At 56.5% G+C, this 21718-nt stretch overlaps 8 protein-coding genes and 2 non-coding genes across 10 annotated transcripts; 5 read left to right on the top strand and 5 right to left on the bottom strand.

Moving 5' to 3' along the window:
- The first annotated feature begins 47 nt into the window (after nucleotides 1-47).
- On the top strand, nucleotides 48-1674 carry J3D65DRAFT_609472 (uncharacterized protein). Its single transcript, XM_066798690.1, has 2 exons — nucleotides 48-525; nucleotides 574-1674. Exons 1-2 carry the CDS (start codon nucleotides 136-138, stop codon nucleotides 1381-1383), a joined length of 1200 nt encoding a protein of 399 aa, XP_066659639.1. The 5' UTR covers nucleotides 48-135; the 3' UTR covers nucleotides 1384-1674.
- Nucleotides 1675-4284: 2610 nt separating this feature from the next.
- On the bottom strand, nucleotides 4285-6305 carry J3D65DRAFT_18176 (major facilitator superfamily domain-containing protein). Its single transcript, XM_066794337.1, has 3 exons — nucleotides 5518-6305; nucleotides 4639-5466; nucleotides 4285-4567 (listed from the first exon to the last, which is right to left on the bottom strand). Exons 1-3 carry the CDS (start codon nucleotides 6128-6130, stop codon nucleotides 4302-4304), a joined length of 1707 nt encoding a protein of 568 aa, XP_066659638.1. The 5' UTR covers nucleotides 6131-6305; the 3' UTR covers nucleotides 4285-4301.
- Nucleotides 6306-7367: 1062 nt separating this feature from the next.
- J3D65DRAFT_609460 (thioredoxin-like protein) lies at nucleotides 7368-8565 on the top strand. Its single transcript, XM_066798689.1, has 3 exons — nucleotides 7368-7545; nucleotides 7617-7970; nucleotides 8023-8565. The coding sequence occupies exons 1-3, from the start codon at nucleotides 7382-7384 to the stop codon at nucleotides 8363-8365; spliced, it is 861 nt and encodes a 286-aa protein (XP_066659637.1). The 5' UTR covers nucleotides 7368-7381; the 3' UTR covers nucleotides 8366-8565.
- A 1059-nt stretch (nucleotides 8566-9624) lies between these two features.
- Nucleotides 9625-13170, top strand: J3D65DRAFT_546550 (uncharacterized protein; the record flags this gene model as incomplete). Its single annotated transcript, XM_066796821.1, has 3 exons — nucleotides 9625-10202; nucleotides 10293-12552; nucleotides 12673-13170. 3 exons carry the CDS (start codon nucleotides 9625-9627, stop codon nucleotides 13168-13170), a joined length of 3336 nt encoding a protein of 1111 aa, XP_066659636.1.
- A 1494-nt stretch (nucleotides 13171-14664) lies between these two features.
- Nucleotides 14665-14767, top strand: J3D65DRAFT_t15. The gene has a single exon. It is a non-coding gene; the product is annotated as a tRNA-Pro (tRNA).
- A 608-nt stretch (nucleotides 14768-15375) lies between these two features.
- J3D65DRAFT_t2 lies at nucleotides 15376-15472 on the bottom strand. Its single transcript has one exon. It is a non-coding gene; the product is annotated as a tRNA-Pro (tRNA).
- Nucleotides 15473-15788: 316 nt separating this feature from the next.
- On the bottom strand, nucleotides 15789-16327 carry J3D65DRAFT_663652 (uncharacterized protein; the record flags this gene model as incomplete). The annotated part of the gene is made up of 4 exons (XM_066802686.1): nucleotides 15789-15845; nucleotides 15898-15921; nucleotides 15972-16166; nucleotides 16220-16327. The coding sequence occupies 4 exons, from the start codon at nucleotides 16325-16327 to the stop codon at nucleotides 15789-15791; spliced, it is 384 nt and encodes a 127-aa protein (XP_066659635.1).
- A 199-nt stretch (nucleotides 16328-16526) lies between these two features.
- Nucleotides 16527-17249, top strand: J3D65DRAFT_546408 (GNAT family acetyltransferase Nat4; the record flags this gene model as incomplete). The annotated part of the gene is made up of 2 exons (XM_066796814.1): nucleotides 16527-16856; nucleotides 16896-17249. 2 exons carry the CDS (start codon nucleotides 16527-16529, stop codon nucleotides 17247-17249), a joined length of 684 nt encoding a protein of 227 aa, XP_066659634.1.
- A 59-nt stretch (nucleotides 17250-17308) lies between these two features.
- On the bottom strand, nucleotides 17309-18923 carry J3D65DRAFT_609449 (uncharacterized protein). Its single transcript, XM_066798688.1, has 2 exons — nucleotides 17763-18923; nucleotides 17309-17708 (listed from the first exon to the last, which is right to left on the bottom strand). Exons 1-2 carry the CDS (start codon nucleotides 18781-18783, stop codon nucleotides 17491-17493), a joined length of 1239 nt encoding a protein of 412 aa, XP_066659633.1. The 5' UTR covers nucleotides 18784-18923; the 3' UTR covers nucleotides 17309-17490.
- A 426-nt stretch (nucleotides 18924-19349) lies between these two features.
- J3D65DRAFT_17919 (peptidase aspartic) lies at nucleotides 19350-21543 on the bottom strand. Its single transcript, XM_066794325.1, has 3 exons — nucleotides 21287-21543; nucleotides 19557-21237; nucleotides 19350-19499 (listed from the first exon to the last, which is right to left on the bottom strand). The coding sequence occupies exons 1-3, from the start codon at nucleotides 21385-21387 to the stop codon at nucleotides 19485-19487; spliced, it is 1797 nt and encodes a 598-aa protein (XP_066659632.1). The 5' UTR covers nucleotides 21388-21543; the 3' UTR covers nucleotides 19350-19484.
- Nucleotides 21544-21718: the final 175 nt, after the last annotated feature.

Genomic DNA, 21718 nt, shown 5'->3' with positions numbered 1-21718 from the left:
ACTCCATCAGTCAGAGCTCTCTGGCGGGGTACTTGTACTTCTCCAGTGGAGAGCTCCCATTGTGATAAACTCTTGCCCGTCCGCCCAATTGACCCTATCCCACTTCTCACCCTCTTCAATCCCTCCCTCCTAATCATGTCTGCGCCCAAAGAGATCCGCTGGGGCATCCTGGCCACCGGAGGCATTGCCCTGACCTTCACCAGAGACCTCCTCGTCGACCCTACCACCCGTGGAGTGACCAACGTCAAGCACACCGTCGTCGCCGCCGCCAGCTCTTCGAGCGCCTCTCGTGCCTCTGATTTCCTCAAGGAAGTCGGTGCTCCCTCCTCCGCCAAAGCCTACGGCTCCTACGAAGAATTCGTCACCGACCCCAACATCGACATTATCTACATTGCAACCCCCCACTCGCATCACTATCAGAATGCAAGGCTGTGTCTGGAGGCCGGCAAGAATGTCCTGTGCGAAAAGGCATTCACCGTCAACGCCGACCAGCTCAAGGAGCTGGTGAGGATAGCCAAGGAAAAGGTATGCTTGCGTGCGGTGATTCTGCAACTGTCAGTCTGACGATTGTAGAACCTCTTCCTCATGGAGGCCGTCTGGACCCGATACTTCCCCCTGTCCATCTATGTCCGCGAGACGATTCAGTCTGGCAAGCTCGGCGAGATCCAACGCGTCTCTGCCGACACGAGCCACGCCCTCGACCCCTACAACGCCATGGCTGATGGCAAGAATCGCATGGTAAACCCAGATCTGGCAGGCGGTGCTCTCCTCGACCTGGGCATCTACTCGTTGACCTGGGTCTTCCAAACCCTCTACACGACGCTCCCGCCGGCAGACCGCAAGCCGCCGTCGGTTCTTTCGTCGCTCAAGCGCTTCACCCCCACTGGTGCTGCCGACGAGCTCACAACCATACTGCTCACTTTCCCTCGCCCCAAGACTGGCGATGTCCATGCCGTCGCTACGACTGGCATCCGCTACTCGTCAAACCCAACCGGCGACAGTATTGCCGGGCCCGCGTGTCGCGTGCAGGGTGAGAAGGGCGAAATCCAGATCTTCCCGCCACTGTACCGTCCGAGCAAGACGCGCCTTATCCTCGACGACGGAACGGTGGACGAGCGCGAGTGGCCGCAGCCGGGCCCGGGCAAGGGAAGCGGATGGCGCAACGGCTTTGGCGATGCCTTCCAACCTGAGGGCGAAGGTCAGGGCATGTTCTGGGAGGCGGACGAGGCAGCGACGGCGCTGCTCGAGGGCAGGAAGGAGGGCAGGTTCGAGGACCTGGCCGAGAGTGTCACCATCATGGAGGTCATGGACGAGGTGCGCAAGCAGGCCGGGCTGCGTTATCCCGAGAAGATTGAGACGCTCAAGTTCCCACAGCCCTTGTGAGGAGGTGCGACGAGGGTAGAACACCGGTCGGGTGCGATTGAGCTAGAGAAATAACCACTGGCATGCTGACGGCGTTGGTGCTCTGTGTCCCGGTCGTTTTCTAGTGTTGCGTCATGGTGCACCAGACATTTTTTGATTCCGCCGCCCTGGCTCCCTGAAACAACACCAAGGAGTTTCATCGCATGCCATTGCACGGCACCATCAGAAGCGAAACATTTCCCTACGTTCGACTTTGCTCACTCAGCGCGGCGCGCCATGCGATTGGAGCGCGTCTGCCATCCTTGTCGCGGCTGACTCAAACCATGCATGCGCGTCGAGAGTCAACTACCCATCCATCACCATCTTGTTTCGATGTTTTAGTCCTGTCTCAACTTCTCTCCGGGAAATAAAAAATATCCAGGCGTTTGTCGTCATCCAGGTCGCTTGCTTGTACGTCGAGCTGCGCAGTTTGGTGCCTTCACGTTGGTATCTGATTGTCTCTCCATCCCACTTTCATCGTTCATGTGGGACGAGGCGATTTGAGCCCCCCACTCTCTCACCTCGTGCGCATCCGGACTTTTTCAGTCGTGGGGGAGGGGTGGCTCGTTCACATGTACCGCCCGCGTTGTACCAAGTATCGATTGATGATGTGGACGCGGCAGTCGTGAGATTATGAGAGTGCGTCGATTAAGGTACCCAGAGGCATGGACGAAACTGGCTGACCTTCTTTCGATGTATTTTCCAGGAAAAGGAGCAGAAGATGGAGAAGAGAAGGAGCAATGCCACTCCCACGTCCGCAAAGACTCCTCTGGCACACGCTACCGTTCTTCTTCCGCCATTTTACCTGGTACAGTATTCCCAGCTCTACTCGCTAGTCCTTTCGACACGCGTCTTGTTTTCTTCAGCATCAGCCAGGCGATCGACCAAAAGTCAGCCATTCATTCCACCAGATACCGGCGAGCAGCAAGCAAGACGGACGACACGCACGCGCGCTGATTACTCATGCCTCCCTCTATCCATCCATCTTTTATTCTTCGCTCATCTAGAAACACGTTGCCCGTCACCCACCACTCCCACCACGGCGCCACACACACACTCTCTCTCCTCTGCTGCAGCCAACCAGCCAACCAGCAGCCCATCATTCTTCCAATCTCCTCCCTTTTTCCCCTTCTGACTTTTCTTACAACGCACCCAACCAATTACGCATGCATGCACATTATCTGCTTACAGTACCCGCTCAGCCCAGCCCAGCCGCCCGCGTGCGTCGCTCACCTCACTTTTCTTGCCTCCCGCCTCCCGAAGCCGCACCGCCTCACTTTCTTCAGATGAAAAAACTCTCGCTCGCAAGCCAAAAAGAAAACAAAAAATTCAGAGGGAGGGGGAACGTGAAAAAATGAGCAAATCAGCGCTCTGAAACCGCGCACGTTTGGCCGAGCGTGTTTACTATACGTCGTCGTTTTCCATCTTGCGGCTGGCGCTCGCTCGCTCGCTTGCTCGCATATGGTGGTGGTGGTGGTGGTGGTGGTGGTGGCGCCCACGCGACTGTGAGACTGCACTTGCTGCTGCTGCTGATGACTGTTGTTGTTGTCGTTGTCGTCGTCGTCGTCGTCCTGTCGGGTCGGGTGTAACGAATCACTGAGCACACGCAAATGGACGGTTCCATGGATAGGTAGGTGGTGGGTGAGTATCTATCCAAGCATCCAGACACCGTGGGTACACAACTCCATGGACGTGACGGTAAGCAGGACGCCTCGTTGGGCATGTACATCTATTTCTTTTACTATCTACCTATCTCTCCACCACCTCAACCCACATGACCCGAACCGCCGGATCTCTTGCAGTAGGCACGTAGATAGTTGCTCCGAGCAAACACGCAGCCCTGCAGCAGCAGAAGAAGCGGCAGCGGCGGCGCGGCGGTATCAGCGGTGCTGCTCCCTGGGATGCCGTACGTACAGCAGAGCGCGGCCCGCCCGTCCGCGCGCGTGGGAGGCTCTCCCTCCTTCGGCTCATTCCATCAATCCGCCGTGGGTAGGTGACTTGCATGCAGCGGCAGCGGCAGCATGAGAAATGGGAATCGGAAGAGACAAAGAAAGCCGCATTGGGGTATGCGGGGGGCGTGGGTAGAGCAATCACTCAAGCCTGTGAGTGAGTGAGTGAGCCAGCGGACACGTACATACGTCAGGCAGGTCAGCCTCCCTTCCAGCGAAAGGGAGAGAAGAGGAGAAAAAGTGCACGAGACGAGGCACACAGGGAAGCCCGCGCCCAGCAAGGCTGCTCCTGTGCGGCGTAGTATCGTCGTGCGCGTGGGACGCGGGGGCATCCTGGGCTGTCCGGGTGGAGTAGCGAGTGCCAGCGAACAAACGTGCCAGCGGAGCAGACAGCCTCCACTCGCCGTCTATGAGAGAGGGCAAGGTACAGGTAGGTAGGGTTTCTCCGAGGAGGATGAGACGACGAGCGAGAGGAATTGGAATCGCATTGATGAATTTCCATGCTGTGAAGACGTTGCTAGCATACAGTACAAGCAAGCATCGAGGTATCTCTCGCCCTCAGCTAAGTGAGGGCCAAGCAAGAAGAAGGCTGGAAGAATGATCATGGCGCGCTACTTGGTATCGTCGTGTATCAGATGTGTCGCATCGTCTCCGGCCGTGTCAATCGTAGCCTCGTGGTCTCGTCCGCCGACGCCGCACCTCCTCTCCGCCTGTACACACATATGTTGAACATGTGTGCAAGCGGATCATGCGCCGGGCGGTCCGCATGGGGGCATACAGCCCAAGTCTATGCAAATGCGCAAAACAGACAGCACAAACCGAATAAAGCCAAGACAAAGTACTTGCGTCAGATGCTAGGTCAAACGACAAACGCTCCAAATGCATGCGTGGCGCTCACTGCTGTCGATGATGATTAAGCAGAATATCCGAGGTGTTGAAGCACAGCAATAGCTAGTTCTTCAAAAGCTCATTGGCAAACTTGCTCCTGGCGCGGATTTGGGGCCCGTAGAATGCTAAGACCCATGGCACGAGGGTCAGCACGATGCCGATGCCGCCGAGCAGGCTCGACGCGCCGCCAAACGACAGCTGGCGGTACATGGGCACGGTGGCGAGCGGGAAGCAGCCGCCGATGACGTTGCGGCAAAAGGACTGCGCGGCGAGCGCTGAGCTGGCGTAGCGGTGGTAGACGTCGGCGAGGTAGTTGAAGGTGGCGAGGTCTGTTTTGGCGGGGTCATGTCAGCTTCTTCTCATTTCTTTCTTGCGTGAGACTTTGGGGTGGGAGACGCACAGATGGAAAATATGCCTATGGTTGCAATACCAATGGCTAAGCCGGGAACTACCCAGTGAATCGAACTGAAAGATGTCCAGCCAAACATGAACATGCCGATCGGCATGAATATGCTCTGAAAACAAGCAAAATACAGACGCTCTTCGGGTCCATCTGGAAGTTTGCCGCTCCGACGCGCGAGCTTTTCTTGATAGATGCAGACAGGCGTGAACAGGACACCTGCTGCGCACATGAATGCGAAGATGGAGTTGGCCTCGCCGATCGAAAAGCCGTGATTCGTCTCGAATATGAGGGGAATGGCGCCGAGAGTGAGGTAGAGAATGGCCCAGGAAAAGGAGACCCAGAGAGAAAAGAAGAAGACGACAGGCTCGGTGAAGAGGAGGTGGAATGGTCGAAACAGAGAAATGGCAATCATGGTCCGAAGGGTGGCTCGCTCCTCGTCCGCCTTGACCCTCCACCGAATGCGCTGCGGTGTCCGAGGTTTGGACTCGTCCGAGGTGCAAGACATGTCAAAGTTGTAATATCCGGCAGCTTCGCGAGCTTCGTACCAGGCGTTGAGAGCCTTGGCCTTTCGGCTGAGCAAGACGTTTCCACGAGTCTCCTTGAAGCACACACAGACGACAACCATGAGGACCGCGTCAACAATGGTCTGCAACCAGAATACCCATCTCCATGTCAGATGTTCCACCATCCACCCTCCTGCTATGGGCCCCAGACCTGTTCCAAAGAGCACGGCCCCGGAAAACATGGCCATTGGAGTATTTCGGTCCTGGGCGTGGTAAATGTCGCTGACAACTCCGCCGACCATGGTTGAAAATACGCTACCCCCTGTTGCGGGTTAACATCCAATTGAACGGGGTACCCACCAACAACACTCACCGACGCCTGTGAAGAAGCGAGCCACCAACATGCCAGCAAAAATTTGCGTCTCTGCACAGCAAAGCTGGCATAAACAGAAGAGAATTCCACAAGACAAGAACACCGGTCTTCGTCCGTTGATCTCTGAAAACGGTGCGAGCGCCATGGGGGCAATGGCAAATCCAAAGGTGAAGATGGTGATTCCGGTAAGGCACTGAGTGTCGGTAATGTCAAACTCGGCAGTCATTTGTCCTACCGCAGGAGCGTAGGAGCCTCCAGTAAATGCAGTCAGTGCCGTGGCAATGCATGATATCCAGACGATGATTGTCTTGTGCTTTGGCGACCAGTCAAAGGGATTTTGGTACTCTTTCAGGCTCGGACACTCTGGTGGCGGAGGAGCTCCTGGGTGGGGTGGCTCTATGCTCGAGGGGGCCGGGAGTTCAGTGTCGAAGGTGAGGTAATGCCAAATGATTGCTTGGTGGTCGGTCGAAGTCGTTTCTCGCAGCGTCCTGTCGAGATCCAGCTCCTTCTCCGCATCTCTTGGGGTGGCGTTTCTTATGTCGGCGGCATTTCCACTCGGTGCAGCTGTAGTAAACGACGACGAAGGAGGCAGCTCCAGCTCGGGGGTGGCCATGGTTTCAAGAAAATTGGTGCCATGCAACAGGCATGGACAGCCAGCACGGAAGAAGCACAGAGAGAGAGGAGACAAGAGAGGAGTAGTCAAGGTTCAAGTACAGAGGAGACGAGGAAGACTAGCTAGCGCTGAATGGGTATGACGGCATGGGGAAGACCCACGAGAGCGCCACGAAAAGGCAAGAGTCGCATCCAAAGTACATGGAGTGCCGGTAGCGGTCTGGGGAGGCCCTTATTCCCGTCCAGTTAGAAGGGCGAGTGGCGTACTATTCCGGCCCTGTGGCCGACAAGCGCCCTTGATTGGGAAGTCGGCAGCGCCGCATCGGCGCAGTCGACGACCTCGTGCCTTGGCTCACATTAGCGACGCACGATGATGGCCCAGGTTCATCGCCGTCGACTGCGAGCTGGCCGGCTCTTGAGCGTCAGCGTCCATGGGCGTCAGGACACGCAACACTGTGGGTGCGGGCCGTGTCCATGTCACGAGCGAGATGCTACTAGCGGCGCATGGCTTTGGCAAGGCTGTGCCAGACTGCCGTGAGACGCTCGTCGCGTTCAAAGACTGGAGGTCAGAAACGACAGGCATTGGCAATGGCGAAACAAAGACGAGGAGGCGAGGGCGGACAATGCAAAGCGAGCGGAGCGGAGCAGGGCAGAGCAGATGCGGGGAGCTATGTCGAGCAATGTCGTCTGGAGAAGCAGTAGAGATGGCGTCAGCGTCGACATGGACCGGGTCGATGGCTGGGCCGTTTTCCAGCCCTGTGCGAGGGTGGCTGAAGGCGGAGGACATGTGCCCAACGGGTACATGTAGCTGATTAGCAAGGTGTCGCAGTCATGTCGGGCCGTGATGAAAGCTGTGATTGTGAAGCAGAAGCAACAAGCCGGCAAGACGGATAGGTGCAGAAGTGGACATCAAGGTGAGGCAGTGACGGTGTTGATGTCGTCCAGTGGCGGGGAAAACGGCGCCCGGGCGGAAAAGAGGACCTGCGCACGGAGCACACGACGCACCAAATAAGTGTTCTGTTCTGGGGAGGGAGAAGATGGGGAGAGCGAGGAGAGCGAGAGAGAGGGTGAAGAAGTGGTATCAATGGCAATTAGTCATGGGGCTGTCGTCGAAATTCAATAACATTGCGCCAGCGGCCGTCCGGTGGTGTCGTTAGCTGGGCGATTCTGCCACGGCTGTTCTCCACCACCAAGGCAGCTCGCACCAATCACGGCCGGCCAGCTGTGCTCTCCGCCCTATGGCGTGATAGCTATGCTGCCAAATCCGGACGGCGAAGCTGAGCGAAATAATCTTCTTTCTCACATCATAATTGCCCGTACAAATACCTACCCCACCCCGCTGGCCTGCCTGTGTTTCTTCATCAAAGCCACCATTCCATCCCACACCAATTCAACCCCAAAAACATCCATCTCCACGTACGTACCACAACATTCCTGCCCCGCCCCGCCATCGCTGCCCCGCTGACAAAATCTTTCTTCGCCCACAGCACATACACAATGGCCGGTCGTCCTGAACCCCTCCGCCTCGGCAGCGTCGCCCCCAACTTCAAGGCCGACACCACCACCGGCCCCATTGACTTCCACGACTTCATCGGTGACAACTGGGTCGTCCTCTTCTCCCACCCCGAGGACTACACCCCCGTCTGCACCACCGAGCTGGGTGCTTTCGCCAAGCTCGAGCCCGAGTTCGCCAAGCGTGGCGTCAAGCTCATCGGCCTCTCTGCCAACACCATTGACAGCCACGAGGGCTGGATCAAGGACATCAACGAGATCTCCCAGGCCAACCTCGCCTTCCCCATCATTGGCGACAAGGAGCGCAAGGTCGCCCTCGCCTACGACATGTAAGACCTTTCGACGGGCAATTGAACGCAGCATGGTACTGACTGGGCGCAGGATCGACCACCAGGACGCCACCAACGTCGACTCCAAGGGCGTTGCCTTCACCATCCGCTCCGTCTTCATCATCGACCCCAAGAAGACCATCCGCACCATCTTCGCCTACCCCGCCTCGACTGGCCGCAACGCCGCCGAGGTTCTCCGCGTCATCGACTCTCTCCAGACTGGTGACAAGCACAAGATCACCACGCCCATCAACTGGGTCCCCGGTGACGACGTCATTGTCCACCCCACGGTCAAGACGGAGGACGCGCAGAAGATCTACCCCAACCTGAGGATCGTCAAGCCGTACTTGCGCTTCACGCCTCTGCCCAAGGAGCAGACGAGCGCGAACGTGTAAGTGGCCAATCGAGAGGCAGAGCGGATGCGGGAGTAGGGCTGAGACAAAGACGGACGAGCTAGTGCAACAAGAGAACCGGTCAAGTCTTTGCTTTGATGGGCGCCATGGCAGCAGGCGAGGGAAGCCTTTGTCGAGACGAGCGCGTCCAGATACCCCCAGAGAGAATGAGTGACAGACAGAAAATGAAAAGACATTACGAACAATCGACGTGTCATGCAGGGCCCTGGCGTTTGCAGAGGCGGTGGGAGGCGGCGCCAGGGCCCTTATGTAATGGAGCTGCAGGTAGCTTGTGTGAGCCCAGGCACGCCTTGAGTTGACGCTGTTGGCAACGGCGGTGCATATGTCGAGTGCACGTCGACGTCGAGTAGCGTAGCACGCCGCAATGGAGATGGCGAGAGAGAAAATTGCCGCGCGCAGCAAACCAAGGCAAGGAAGAATCGGTGGTTGCATGTGGTCGACGTCTTTGTTCAGCGTCGAGTCGGGAGCTTCCTTGCCTCGCTAGCGGCTTGGCCCCTATGTGCCATCCCCCCGTGCGTGCCGCCAGTGTGCTTAGGCATCATCACCGAGACCAAACTCTACCAACCTGAACCTCCCCACGCCCGTTCGTCTTCGTCGTTCGTCCATTACACAGCACCGCGCTGCACACACACGCCAAACGCCAAACGCTCCCCACACGCCTCCGTCCCGTACCCGCTCCTCGTCTGAACCTAGTTTTATTTTTCGACTCCCCCCCTCCACCCCCCAAAAAAAGGTACGCCCTTCTCCCTGTGCTGTCCCACGCTCCCTGTCCAACCTCCGCGAATCACCTCCCCCTCCCCCGTGTCATGCAAAGGGAATACCCTCGACCCCCCCCCAAATCCACCCTCGCGGGATTCGCACTTCGTCCAGGCCATGCGTCCTCCGAATTGGTCCAAGACACCCCGTTCGTCCAGTGACACAGCCGTCCACCCCCCGGCCCGCGTCAAATACACGGCGTGGGCCCTCTCCCGCCGACGCAACATCATGCTGCTGCCGCTGGCCGGCTTCGAATCCACCGCACCGCTCCGCCAACGCGCTGCAGCTGCTGCCCATGATCTGACCTGACGCCGCCTTGCGCCTTGTTCCTGTACCAAGTCAAGATCAGCATGCTTCACCATGCTGATCAAATCAAGACCGAGTGCGAGCGCCGTTTTTCCCTGGATTCCCCCTTCCTATCCATCCCTATATTCCCTAATTTGCGCTCCGCCCACTGCTCGTCGTCGATCGTCCCGCTAACAATCATGGCTCCGCTAGGCGTCTTCTCTAATTCCAAGGACGACTCGGCCGCCAGCTCGCCGACCTCTGCTTCTTCTTCGCCTCAGCCCTTTTTGTCTTGGAGGCGGCCGAGATCGCCCAAGTCACCCAAAAAGGGCCTCTCCGCCGAGCTTCGCGCACGGAAGCAGTCGTCCAGCGCTCGTTCCTCCGCAGAGCGCAGAGTCTCTCTTCCCCCTCAACCTGCTACTCCGACTCGGCTCGTTGGTGGCTCTGCGTGCTCGTCGCCCAATTCCGCAGGCTCAGTTGCGCCGTCCCGTCCCAAGCACATCCCCATTGTGATTCCCCGTTATGTTCCTATAGTGCTCCCAGACAGTCCTCGAAAATCCATCGACAGCACCTGTTCAAAGCTTGTCTCGGGCACGTGCGCTGCGCCTTCAGACTCGCGGGCAGGCCGCCAAGCGCCCGTTGATTCAGGAGCACCGAAGCCCAGACATGTTGCTATAGTCATTCCAGAGTGGGCGCAACCTGTTCAGACATTACCAGACTCTCCCGCGCAGACTCCGCGCGAGTCTCTGCCGCCAGTGCTACCTCCCATCCCGCCGCAGTCGAGCATACCAGAGATCATCCCCCCGATCCGTACAGACTCTTTTCGCCAGGACGACTGCGACAGGAGAATCCAAAAGATGGATTCAAGTACGTCGCAGCCGTCCCCTTCCCAGGGATATCCCGACAGAGATTTCCGAAGCAACTCAAACGCCTCCTTCATGTCTCGAAGCCTCAACAGCAGCAGCACCAGCCTCAACCAGATGGGCAGAGAAGAATCCTCCGAACCTAGACGTCCTGCGCCGACATCATCCGGACCTTCACCGGGGATTAGCCAAACCGCGGGTCTGGGGACCCCCTCGCAGTCAACCTCTGGCTTGTCAGGCCTAGTGTGCAACGTGCACAGGACGACAGGAAAGGAGCCACATCCTTTGGTGGGGGCGACAACCACCATCCTCGGGGATAAGCTCTACGTCTTTGGTGGAAGGCGTTTATCCCGGACGCGACCAACTCTGACAAACGACCTCTACGAACTGGATCTCATTCGCCGGAATTGGACCAAATTAGAAACGAGAGGAGATGTGCCACCTCCACGATATTTCCACAGTGTTTGCCCATTGGGCGACTCAAAACTCGTCTGTTATGGAGGAATGTCTCCAGCAGCATTAGCAAACGGCCAGCCGGCATCAGCAGCCCAGAGCGCGCAGGATGCGCAGCCCGAGGTTGTCGTCATGTCTGATATCCACATCTTTGATGTAAACTCCCGCACTTGGACAAAGATTGAGGCCACCGATTCGCCTCAGGGTCGTTACGCCCACTGCGCGGCACTTCTCCCCTCGAGCGCCGTCTTCGCCTCGACTAACGCTACCCTCTCGGCCATTCAACACAACCCTGCTTCTACGAACCAGCCCAACCAAGGATCTATTGGCGTGGACTTTGATGGGACAGGAGGCGCCGAGATGGTCGTCGTTGGCGGGCAAGACAGCGCAAACCACTACATTGAGCAAATCAGTGTATTCAATTTCAGGAGCTTAAAATGGACTGCGACCACGACCTTGGGGCGAAGCTGCGGTGCTTATAGGAGTGTCGTGGCACCTCTTACAACATTACCCGCTCATTCAATCGGAGCGGGAGCCAAGAAGGAAGATATTTCCGGACAAGAGGTAGAATCGGAAAACACGCAGACCGGGTCGTCGATGCTCATCTACTCGAATTATAACTTTTTGGACGTCAAGCTGGAGCTCCAAGTAAGATTACCGGACGGTACGCTGACCGAGAAGTCCATGCACGGAACCTTTTCGCCTCCTGGGTTACGTTTCCCCAACGGTGGAGTCATTGCAAACCATTTCGTCGTCAGCGGCACCTTTTTGACATCGTCCAAGCAAGAGTACGCGCTGTGGGCGCTCGACCTTAGAACATTAACCTGGAGCCGCATCGATGCAGGTGGAAGCATTTTTAGCCAAGGAAGTTGGAACAGAGGAGTGCTATGGAACCGGCGCAACGCTTTTGTCATTCTCGGAAACCGCAAGAGGAGCCTCGTCGAGGACTACAACCACCGTCGCATCAACTTTTCAAACATTTGCCTTGTCGAGCTGGAGGCTTTTGGACTCTACGACAACCCCCGCAGGACAGCACCAACCTCCGACTATGCGTCCGTGAGCGCGGCATTCCGACAAAAGCAGTCGGAGCTGGTCACTGGCGGAAGACCACTATTGTCCGCAGCAGAGGAGCTGGGCGCCATGGCGTTGGGATTGCGGGAGCTGGCAGACATGGAGTTTCTGGCAATAGGAGGAGAAAAGATTCCCGTCAACTCGCATTTGGTGGCTCGACGGTGGGGACCGTATTTCAATCAACTGCTCCGCGAGGGCGCGGTTGCATCAGATCCAGGCTCCTCGGACGCCGCGACGCTGCGACCATCAACAGGCGGCCACCCTTGGCGCAATTCTAGCATTACGATTACGCCGTCGATACGGACTGCAAGCACGGCGCTGACAGTTACCCCGTCCACTGTCGGGAGCACGGGCAGCACCCTTACCCCATACGATCCGCCAAACGCTGAGAACCCCAATCCGACTTCACGTCCTCGGACTCTTTATCTTCCCCACACGCATCTAACATTGCAAGCTCTCGCCCACTATCTTTACACGTCGTCACTTCCGCCACCCAATTCTTCACTTTGCACTCCACAGATCCTCTGCTCGCTCCTCCAGCTCGCGCGACCATATCGCGTCGATGGACTTCTCGAGGCCGTCATTGAACGTCTCCACTTGCGCCTCGATGGTCGCAATACGGCGGCCATCTTCAACGCAGCCGCCATGGCGGCCGGAGGCGGCGATTCAGTAACCTTCTTCAACGGCGTCGCTGCCGGCCTGCCCAGCGCCGACGCCCTCGCCAAGCTCCGTCAATCCTCCGTCTCCTCTGAAGCCGACGACCACACGCTCGTCAGCGGGCCGCCCACTTCGAGGCGTCCGTCTTTGCATCCATCCGCCTCCTCGGCCAGCCTCACGTCGAGCGCAGTTGGCCCGTCCCAGTCGCGCAAGGGCAGCCTGGCATCCAACACGCTCGGCGCATCGGGCGACGTGGACGACTCGATGCGCGCTCTGCGCATCAACACGGACATTACATCCAACGGGCCGCTCACGGATGACGAGGGCAGCAACCACAGCGCGTCGACCGAGACGTCGGCGACGAGCGACTGGGCCAGCAACACGGGCAAGGACCCGGCCATGATGATGGGCGGCGACGAGCGCGAGGTGTGGGCGGGCGAGATCAGCGCCGTCGTCGGCCTGCAGAAGCGCGGGCTCCGCGGCCTCATGGAGGGCCGTCGCATCCGCGAAATGGGCCGCGGCAGCGGCATGTCGAGCCTTGGGCCCGGCAGCGCTGGCGGTCCACGCAGCGCGGGCATGGCGTCGACGCCCGGCAGCGGCGGTGCTCAGCGCGGCCACCAGGGGTCTGTCTCGGCCGAGGGCTCTGGCAGTGTTGATGCTGGCAAAGTTGGTCTGGGAATTGAGGGGAGCAGCAGTGGGTGAGTTTGATAGCACGACTATGTGGATGCAGAGGCCATGTACACGCGCAACGCCCCAAGCGTTGGAGCAACACCTGTAAAAGAAGCCTGATCGAACGGGCGGTGGGAAGAGCGGGTGGATTGTCTGATACAACCATGGGCACGGATGTCGATTGGGCCCCCAAAGATCTTTTTCGGGTTTTGTCAGTCAGCTTAGTTAGATGGTTGGTTGGTTGGTCGGTTGCAAATGGCGGGCAGGCGGGCGGGACATGTTTCCCATTTTCCCTTTCTCCATTTTCTTTTTCATCTTCTTGTTCTTCCACTTTTTTCTCTATCTCTCTTGTTGAAGTGTTGAAGTGTGTATGCCTGCCCATGTGGTCTCGTTTCGTCTTCGCCTTTTCGGACTTGACTTGAACAGTAGCCGCAGCGGCAGTGTCAGCAGCATGGACGGACGGACGGACGGACGACTGGTTGGTTGTTTGGCTGCATGATGGAACGGATGTGTGTATGGATGGATGGCGGTTTCTTCTTATAGAATGGGCCAGTCTGTGTTTTGGGAGTGTACCTAGGTACGCAATCGAGTGAGTGAGTGAGTGAGTACTTGTGGTGGATGCTGAATGGGCTGTGGTTGAGTGAGTGAGTGAAGGTGGCCGCGAGCAAGCAAGTGTGTTGGACCTTCGTGTATCAGCTTGATTCATTCTTCGACGTCTTGGCTTCTTCTACTTCATCCGTTGCGGACTCGGTCCGTAGTCTTGGAATCGCAGGCGTCGAGAATACAAGATGTATCTGAAGTCTTTCTCCATTCTTACTTCTACAAAACCAACAAATGACCCAAGAATAATCCACAAGCCCTCAGACAAAACCACTTGTCACTACCGTTGCGCATTTCCCCACACAAACATGGAAGCCAGATTTCCCTTGCCCCTGTTCCCCTCGAAATACCATGTCTTGAACTCTATCCGCGCGTGAGTTTTGGCTGCGAAAGTCCCACCCTGACTGTCTCACGTCAGTTGTAGCTCTGCCACGACTTCTGAGCCGTGGAGAAGAACCTTTGATAAAATAATGATTTCGGCGAGCAAGTCAAGTCTCGCCGCCCGCCCGATTCCACTGCACTTCAGCCGCATTCCGTCGCTGCTGCTGCTGTCCACCACATGTGCGATCAATTCCATGAACATTCCTCCTCACATTGCGCTGATTGGACTCTTCTTGCCTGCTCGCCATCACCGTTCTTCCATCGCCACACTCTCCACGCCCCCGTCTTTGCCGCACTGGATCGAATTGATCTACTTCTCCGGCGTGGTTAGGGTTTCGAGCTGGTCTTTACACTGCCGTCTCCAGCCACCATCACGACTGCCAACGCTCCGAATCACAGCATACAAGCCCTTGCTTGCCTGCTCCGTCTGCGGCACTCCAAATTTCTCACGAAGGATCTTCCGACCGCTCCAGAAACTCGAGCCTGCCCAAAGACAGGTCTTCATAATCTCTGCTAGCCATTCTCTCTATCAACAATCAACGATCAGGTCTTATGGTCTAGTGGTATGATTCTCGCTTAGGGTTCACCCTGAGTATCGCTGGAAACAGCTGCTTGCGAGAGGCCCCGCGTTCGAGTCGCGGTAAGACCCGTTCTTTTTGCCCATGCGTTGTGCGATCCTGCTCATGAGACGACGTGCGCTCGTGCGTTGGTGGACGCAAGCAAATTTTTTTTGCGCTGAGTGGGGGAGCTAGGATTCTCGGCCCGAGCGGTGCAGGCCGCGTTCGGCCAGGAGGACTGCCAAGGCTGGTCTGTGCAGAGACTACATTGATGTCTGTCTTTGGGCCCGAGGCTTTGTTGTGACTTTTGCGTCGGCGAGATTGAAGACCTGTGTAGAGGAGCTTCCGACGCTGAGCTTCTCTTAATCGTACCAAGGAGTGTGTTGTAAAAGGGGTCCATGTTTCCGAACTCGCTCCGCCCGCCCTTTTCGGCCCATGTGGTGCCTACCAGACCGGTTAGCAAGCTAAATCGTTTTCAGTGCAAGCAAAGCCGAACGCCATACCTTTACTCGTACGTGTAGTTGCTCAGGAGTTTGGCTTTGTCAAAAAGATTCATCCAAGAAAGCCAGCAGGTCCCTGATCATCGAACCACCGCACGGCCCATCTGGGGCCTGTTCTCCACTTCCGCGTGGCCTGTGGACAAGCAAAATGAAGACTCTTCAAAGACACCGTTCTTCCAGCGTCTCAGGAAGCAAAACAAGGGTCTTACCGCGACTCGAACGCGGGGCCTCTCGCAAGCTGTAGAAGCTACTCAGGGTGGACCCTAAGCGAGAATCATACCACTAGACCATAAGACCTTGGTGTTGTTGATCTGAATCGACTTTGATGAAGAACGGCTCGGAGAGAAGAATTATGAATAGGCAGTACGAGGCTCTTCCATTCAAGCATGTCTTCAGCTACGGCCATCCTGGAGGGAGGGGGGCCTTGACCTGTTGCGTTGTGTGGAATCCGAGACCTAGGAACCACGACAGAGTCTAGTCGCCAAGTTGCCGCGGTGCTGAGAAGCAGGTGTTGGTGCGATTGGCCGAAGAGGCAAAGGTCCAGCCGAAGTGATGACTCGGGGGAACCCTTCCTTCAGGGCGGCTGGTTCTGCAGTGGAAGTTCCAGGTAGTTTCAACGGGCCTGTTCATTGATATACCGCTTCATCATATCAAACTCGGTCTTGCCGTTCTGGTTACGATCAGTCGTTGGTCCAGTGGCGGTGGGGCCCGGCAAGGCTTACCGATAGCAAGTACCTTATGTGTGTCTCGAAGCATATTAGCTGACGTGTTCCAAGAGCGTTCCATCGCTTCTTACCAGATCCGTAACGTGTTTGTGTCTCTCAAACTCGGTGCGGGCATACTGGCGCAGTTCGTCTCGAGTCGGCGAAGGTGGTATTTCTGGATTGAATGAGACGTGTGCTTCCTTGAGAAGGGCGACGGGATTGGGCTGACTGTGCAGAGCTCTGACAATTTCTCTCCAGAAAGATATCACACGTTGTCTCTGGAGGAACTGAACGACATTAGTGGTCTGCACCGACAACGTTGCGGGCGAGGCGGGCTCACCTGGTCGAGGCTGAGAAATGGGCCTTTGCCAGGCTTTGGCAGTTTCGAAGAGACAGAAGCGTAGGAACGAGACTGGAGCCTTATAGCGTTAAAGCTTCGAGTTATCATGGCGCTGGTGATGAAGACGAAGAGTGGCGTTGAAGTCGTTGGTGGAAGCTCCCCACATCTCGCCGGCGTGGGATGTCGTTGCCGTCATCGGAAGCCCGTGCGCAACCAAACCCCGGCCGTCTGCCCTCGACGCGACGCGTCAATCTCTTGTATCTACATCTCGCGCTCCCATTCTTTTGTCCACGCTTCGGTCGAGTCCATGCCTTCTCCAGGCCTCAAGAGAAAATTCAACAAGCTCATCGAAAATGAAGAGATCATCGACAGAATCAATGCTCTCTCACCGGAGGAGTTCCACGACCGCTTCTTTGGCACCAGCAGTTTGCTTTGCTTCAAGGACTACGACTTGACCCTGAAAGACGTTGGAGACATGAGCAATGCCGACATGAAAACTTGCTTTGATCTCATTGAGAAAACATCACTGGCAGATTACAAGGCCTCGGAGCGCGGTTGGAATTCAAAGCAAAAACTTGCCGAAATGCAAGAGGACAACATGCAGTACCTGCTTGTCCGCAAGAGACTCGACTCTTCGGTCCACAGCGACAACCCTCCGAAGATCACGAGCCAGGAGTCATTTTCTGAATCCCATCACCAATTGCCCAAAGACGACGAGTTTGCAGGATTCGTCTCATTCATGTTCACAATCGAAGACGACTATCCCGTGGTCTACATTTATGAGATCCACCTCGATGACTCGCACAGAGGATGTGGTCTTGGAGGGCACCTCATGAATGCAGTAGAGCGCTGCGCCCAAGAAGGAAAGGTAGAAAAGGTAATGCTCACTTGCTTTCGAAAGAATACGACAGCACTCGCGTTTTACACCAAGTTGGGCTTCAGTGAGGACGAGTTCAGCCCGCCTCCCAAGAGGCTCAGGGGTGGGAAGATCAAGTACCCTTCGTACATGATCATGAGCAAGAGCTTGTGAGAAAGTTTTCTCTTGCTTCCAGGACACTCCTAGAGGTTGCTGTATCATGAAGTCTTCAGGGACAGGATTTCTTGGTGAGATTATTGTTCAGCTTGAATGCTGCATGATACTCATGTGCTGCAGTCCAACTGGCTTGCATCTACTGGTATCTCCAAAGTCTTTCACATGCGACTACCAAGGCGCCTCCTAGAGACAGCTACCAATATCCGAACAAGCGTCTCGTGCCCACACTTGAGTCCATCTACTGTTCACAGTCACCGTGCAATGGAAAGTTATCCATCACCCCCTTTCCACGATCGCTTCCTTCGTCAGCATGGAGATGATCTAGAGCCCAGGTGCCTGCGTTGCGCAGCCTCTGATCATTGTCCGCCATTTCCTTTCGGACATCCGGCAATTTGAACTCGCTTTTGTATCGAAGCGTTTGGGCCTCGGGCATCTTCGGTCTTTTGCCTTCCTCATCTAAGAGCGTTGGTCAGCCTTTGCTACATGGGAGCCGGCCGGGCGGAGTCATACTTCGCAAAATATCATGGTTCATCTGCGCACTCAGATAATTGTGCGCAAAGATGGTCTCTCCATCCTCGAAAGTGGCACGTTGGTCCGCATACCAATTCTCGTCCCATGGTGCTTCGCGCTGAGAGCCGAGGACAATGGCGTGCCGGGCATCTTCCTCCTCGCCATCCTCATCTTCATCTTCGCCGCCTTCATCGTCACCTCCGTCAGCCTTGTGGAGAGAATCGGGTTGTGGACGGCTCCCATTGCCATCGTTACCATCATCTCCACCGGTCCCGCCACTGCCCCCAGCAAAACCACCAGAATGTCCTGGGCCAGATCTGCCAGTTCCACCGGATGAACCTCCGCCGTGGCTTCCACCACTACTTCCACGATGTGGAGCTTTGCCTCCTTTTGAACCTCCGGCTGTGGTCTCCCTCGGCGCAGTGTGAAGATTATCGACGCTGATCCTGATTGGCAAGGTGAATTCTGCATTCTCGTGTGCATCCTGCCCTTCTTGATCTTGATCCGAACCCTCATCAAGCTGCATGGCGTCTTCTTGGCCCACTCGCCCCCTGGCCGTTGCAACCATGGCCATGACGCGGTCGACCAGGTGTCGATCCACTTGTTCTTCTCGCGAAGCATTCTCCAACAGAGACTCGATTTCGTTAAGGCGTTCCTCAAAGTCGAAAACGTTGACGTTGTCTTGATCACCAAGGAAAGCGGCAGCACGACGCAGCCTGTCATTCAATTCCTCCTCGGGCGAGTAGGGCTTCTTGCAATTGGCCACCATGCCAAGCTTTTCAAGCTCCTTCATGGGCTCCTTCTTGATCGGCGGCGTCTTGAGCGCACTGGGACCCGCCTGCAGCAGGGGAGCTTCGTCCTGGAGGCCCATGACCGCTCGGCCAAAGGGCCACGACGAAGCGGCGCCAAAATCACGTCCGGCAGCCATGGCGAACAGCGGCGTCTTGGGGTACTCTGTTCCGAGCGGCGATATGGCATCGAAATGGACGTGCAAGCGAGACCGATCGTGAGTGTGGCGCATCAGAGAGTCTGTGATGCGCGTGCGCGTGTGGAACGGATCGTCGGGGGACCTGGGAAGTTGCAAGTTATTTTTCAGTCATCCATCCACAATGCGAATGCCTGTGTTTTTTTTGAGGGGCAGGGCGGAAGGGTATACTGACGACATGGCCATTACTGCAGTGTCCGGCATATTGGATGCGTGTAAAACAGCGACTGCGATCGGTTATAAGGATTGAGATGAGCGAGTCTAGATCCTGTCAATTGCAATGGCGGAGTTTCAGCTTATTCCACTTTCAAATCTGGAAGATGAGTAGTGGACGGTGTGGTTGGGCGGGTTGGGGTTGATGATGCTCGTCGAGAGACAAAGAACAACGACAAGCCCACACAGCGACGCTGCAAACGGGGGGTGGGTAAGACAACGGAGCACGACAAAGAAAGTCATGATATGCTCCATTCTTTCCAAATTGTTGAAAACAGGCGATGCACAGGCGAGTTTCGAGCGCTAAGCAAATGGCGACAAACGTCCGATCTCTTTCAATTATCTGCCCGAATCATTACTGGAGTTTGATGCAAATGCAGTCATGCGCCAGGCTGATAACAGGCTCGGGGCAAGCAGCTTCAGGACCCGACTCTGACTAGAACTTTAGTGGTATCTCGATATCAAAGCTGCGCCGAACGGCAGACAAACGACGCTGAAAAGAAGTGCTTCTTCCAAAAACGCTCTCAAATGCGACCCGCCTGAAAACAGATTAGAAAACACATTCACAACAAGCTGCACTTCTCGTTGGCACTCACCCTGTCCCTTTCAATCTGACTCGGAGTCCGAACGTCCCTCCTCATGCCCTGCACATCTTCCTCAAGCTCTGCCCTGGAGTTGCCGTGCTCTGGCGTCTCTAGCAGCGGCAAATCCACCGGCTCGGCGGCCATCTCAAAGACGGCGTTGTTCGGCGCGAACAGCTCTGCCCTCTTCTCGCCATCTTCTCCGGCCGCCATCTCCGCCCTCTTTTCACCGTCGCCCCCTGCCCCCATCTCGGCCTTGCCGTGGTCGTTGTCGCCCTGCACCTCGTAGCGCGAATTATCCGCAGCGTCCAACTCTCCTCCGCGCTTCTTCTCCGCCTCAGCTTCAGCCGCTGCTGCTGCGGCGGCGGCGGCCTCGGCCTCTTCCACCTCCTTGGCCTTGGCCGCGGCTTGAGCTTCGCGCTCGAGGCGTTGCTGCTTGCGGCGGCGGTACAGGAACCAGCCCAAGATGCCGGCGACAATGAGGGCAAAAGCGACGACTCCAACGGCGATGCCGGCTTTGGCGCCGGTGCTGAGGCCCGAAGAGCCGCTGTCCTGCGCGGTGGTTGTGGCGTTTGTGATGGAGAGTACGTTGGTCGCGGCACCGTTGTTGGGGAACAGAGCCGGAGCAACGTTAAAGGACGAGTTGTCATAGTTGGCGATGACGTGAGCGTTTTGGAGGAATGCGCGGCCCAGTGTATATGATGTCGTATTGGCGGCGCGGTTGAGTGGAAAGTAGCGAGTTGAGTTGGGGTAGAAGGGGTAGCTGGCGTTGAGGGCGAGGTTGACGTATGGAATGGTGATTTCAATCGTCGCATTGCTGGTCTGCGTCGCGGCGAGCGTAAAAGTCAAGGTGGGGTTCTGCGTAAGCAGCGTCTCGTGCTGCGTGTCGTTGATGAGGTAGATGGAGTTTTCGCTGTCCCACTGCAGACCGTACGCGTCTGCAAAGGCGTCGCACACGGACTCGGGGAACCACATGGACGCCACGAGAGAGTCGATGAACCAGAAGTTGGCGCTGTTCAGAAGAGGCGTGCTTGTAAGGTTCGTCTCTACCCTTTGGACAGCCACCAGGAGATCACGCGATATGTCATCTCCCATGCCTATCCATATGTTGTTCGACTCGTATCGCGTTGTGTCGTATCCTCCAATGGTAAGGCTACCGTAAGTACTTGGCTCATGATTATATGCGCCAGCGGTGTAGGCCCAGGATCGGCTGGGGATGAGTGCCTCGTCGTAAAGGTCGGTCAAGGTGGACTTTGCGTCGTTGTTGAAGTTCTCAAAGAACTGGTCGTACGGGGCAAGACCAAAAGTTCCAATCCAAAAGTCGGTCGCGGCGATTCCACCAATGACCGACTTGTTCAGCGTGGCAAGTCCATTCTGAGGCCAGCTCAAGCGCAGTCTGTCGGTGCCAAACCTCGCTCTTGCATCTATGCCTACTCCCAGCATCGGCTCGACATAGAGGGTCGTCAGGTAATAGGTGCCAGTAAGGTTCCAAGAGGTCGATTCATTGGCCAAAAAGAGCTTTCCTCCGCGGTCATCCTCACAGGCCGAGTAGGACAAGTTGGTGAGCGAACTCGAACAGCCATCTTGGACGATTGGCCATGTCCCTGATTGTCCAGTAGCTGGAAGGAGCCTCAGGCTTTGCGCCGGAGTGCCGACTGCGAATTGAAATGACGACCATGGACCATCATTGCCGTCCCTGCTGCAATGTCAGAGGCGGTTGACTCGAAACACACGGAAAGACGTACCAGTACTGACTGGGCTCCAATGATATGGGCGAAGGCGCTGAATTTGCCAGATGGGTGAGAGTCAGTAGTGAGACAAGCGTTAGAACGACAGAGACACCCATGGTGGCGCCAATTGGCCTCGTGTTTGCAGTTTACGGGACGCGAAGGGGCCCCCGGTGATATTATGGAGTCAGGAGAATCGCCATGGAAAAGGAAGATTTGCAAACAAGGCTGCGACTCGCTCTGGGCTAAAGTATGGCCGCTGGGGCCGTTTTGGCCCTGTGCTGACCAGCTGCATGGTGCTACAGGGGGCCAAGGTCTAGCCTATAGAGGAGCATGGTGGCGGTGGAAAGTGGGAGCTGTGTGGATGATTTTGGGGTCCAAAGTCGGCGACTGGTCTGTGCTGCGCCTGTTCTGCTGGTCGGTCGGCTCGCTCACCTTGTCTCCTCAAAC

Source organism: Phyllosticta citribraziliensis (genome assembly GCF_038025025.1).
Source record: "Phyllosticta citribraziliensis strain CPC 17464 chromosome Unknown J3D65scaffold_1, whole genome shotgun sequence".
NCBI lineage: Eukaryota > Fungi > Ascomycota > Dothideomycetes > Botryosphaeriales > Phyllostictaceae > Phyllosticta > Phyllosticta citribraziliensis.
The sequence above is the reverse complement of the archived record's forward strand: the minus strand, read 5'-3'. Positions and strand labels throughout refer to the sequence as shown.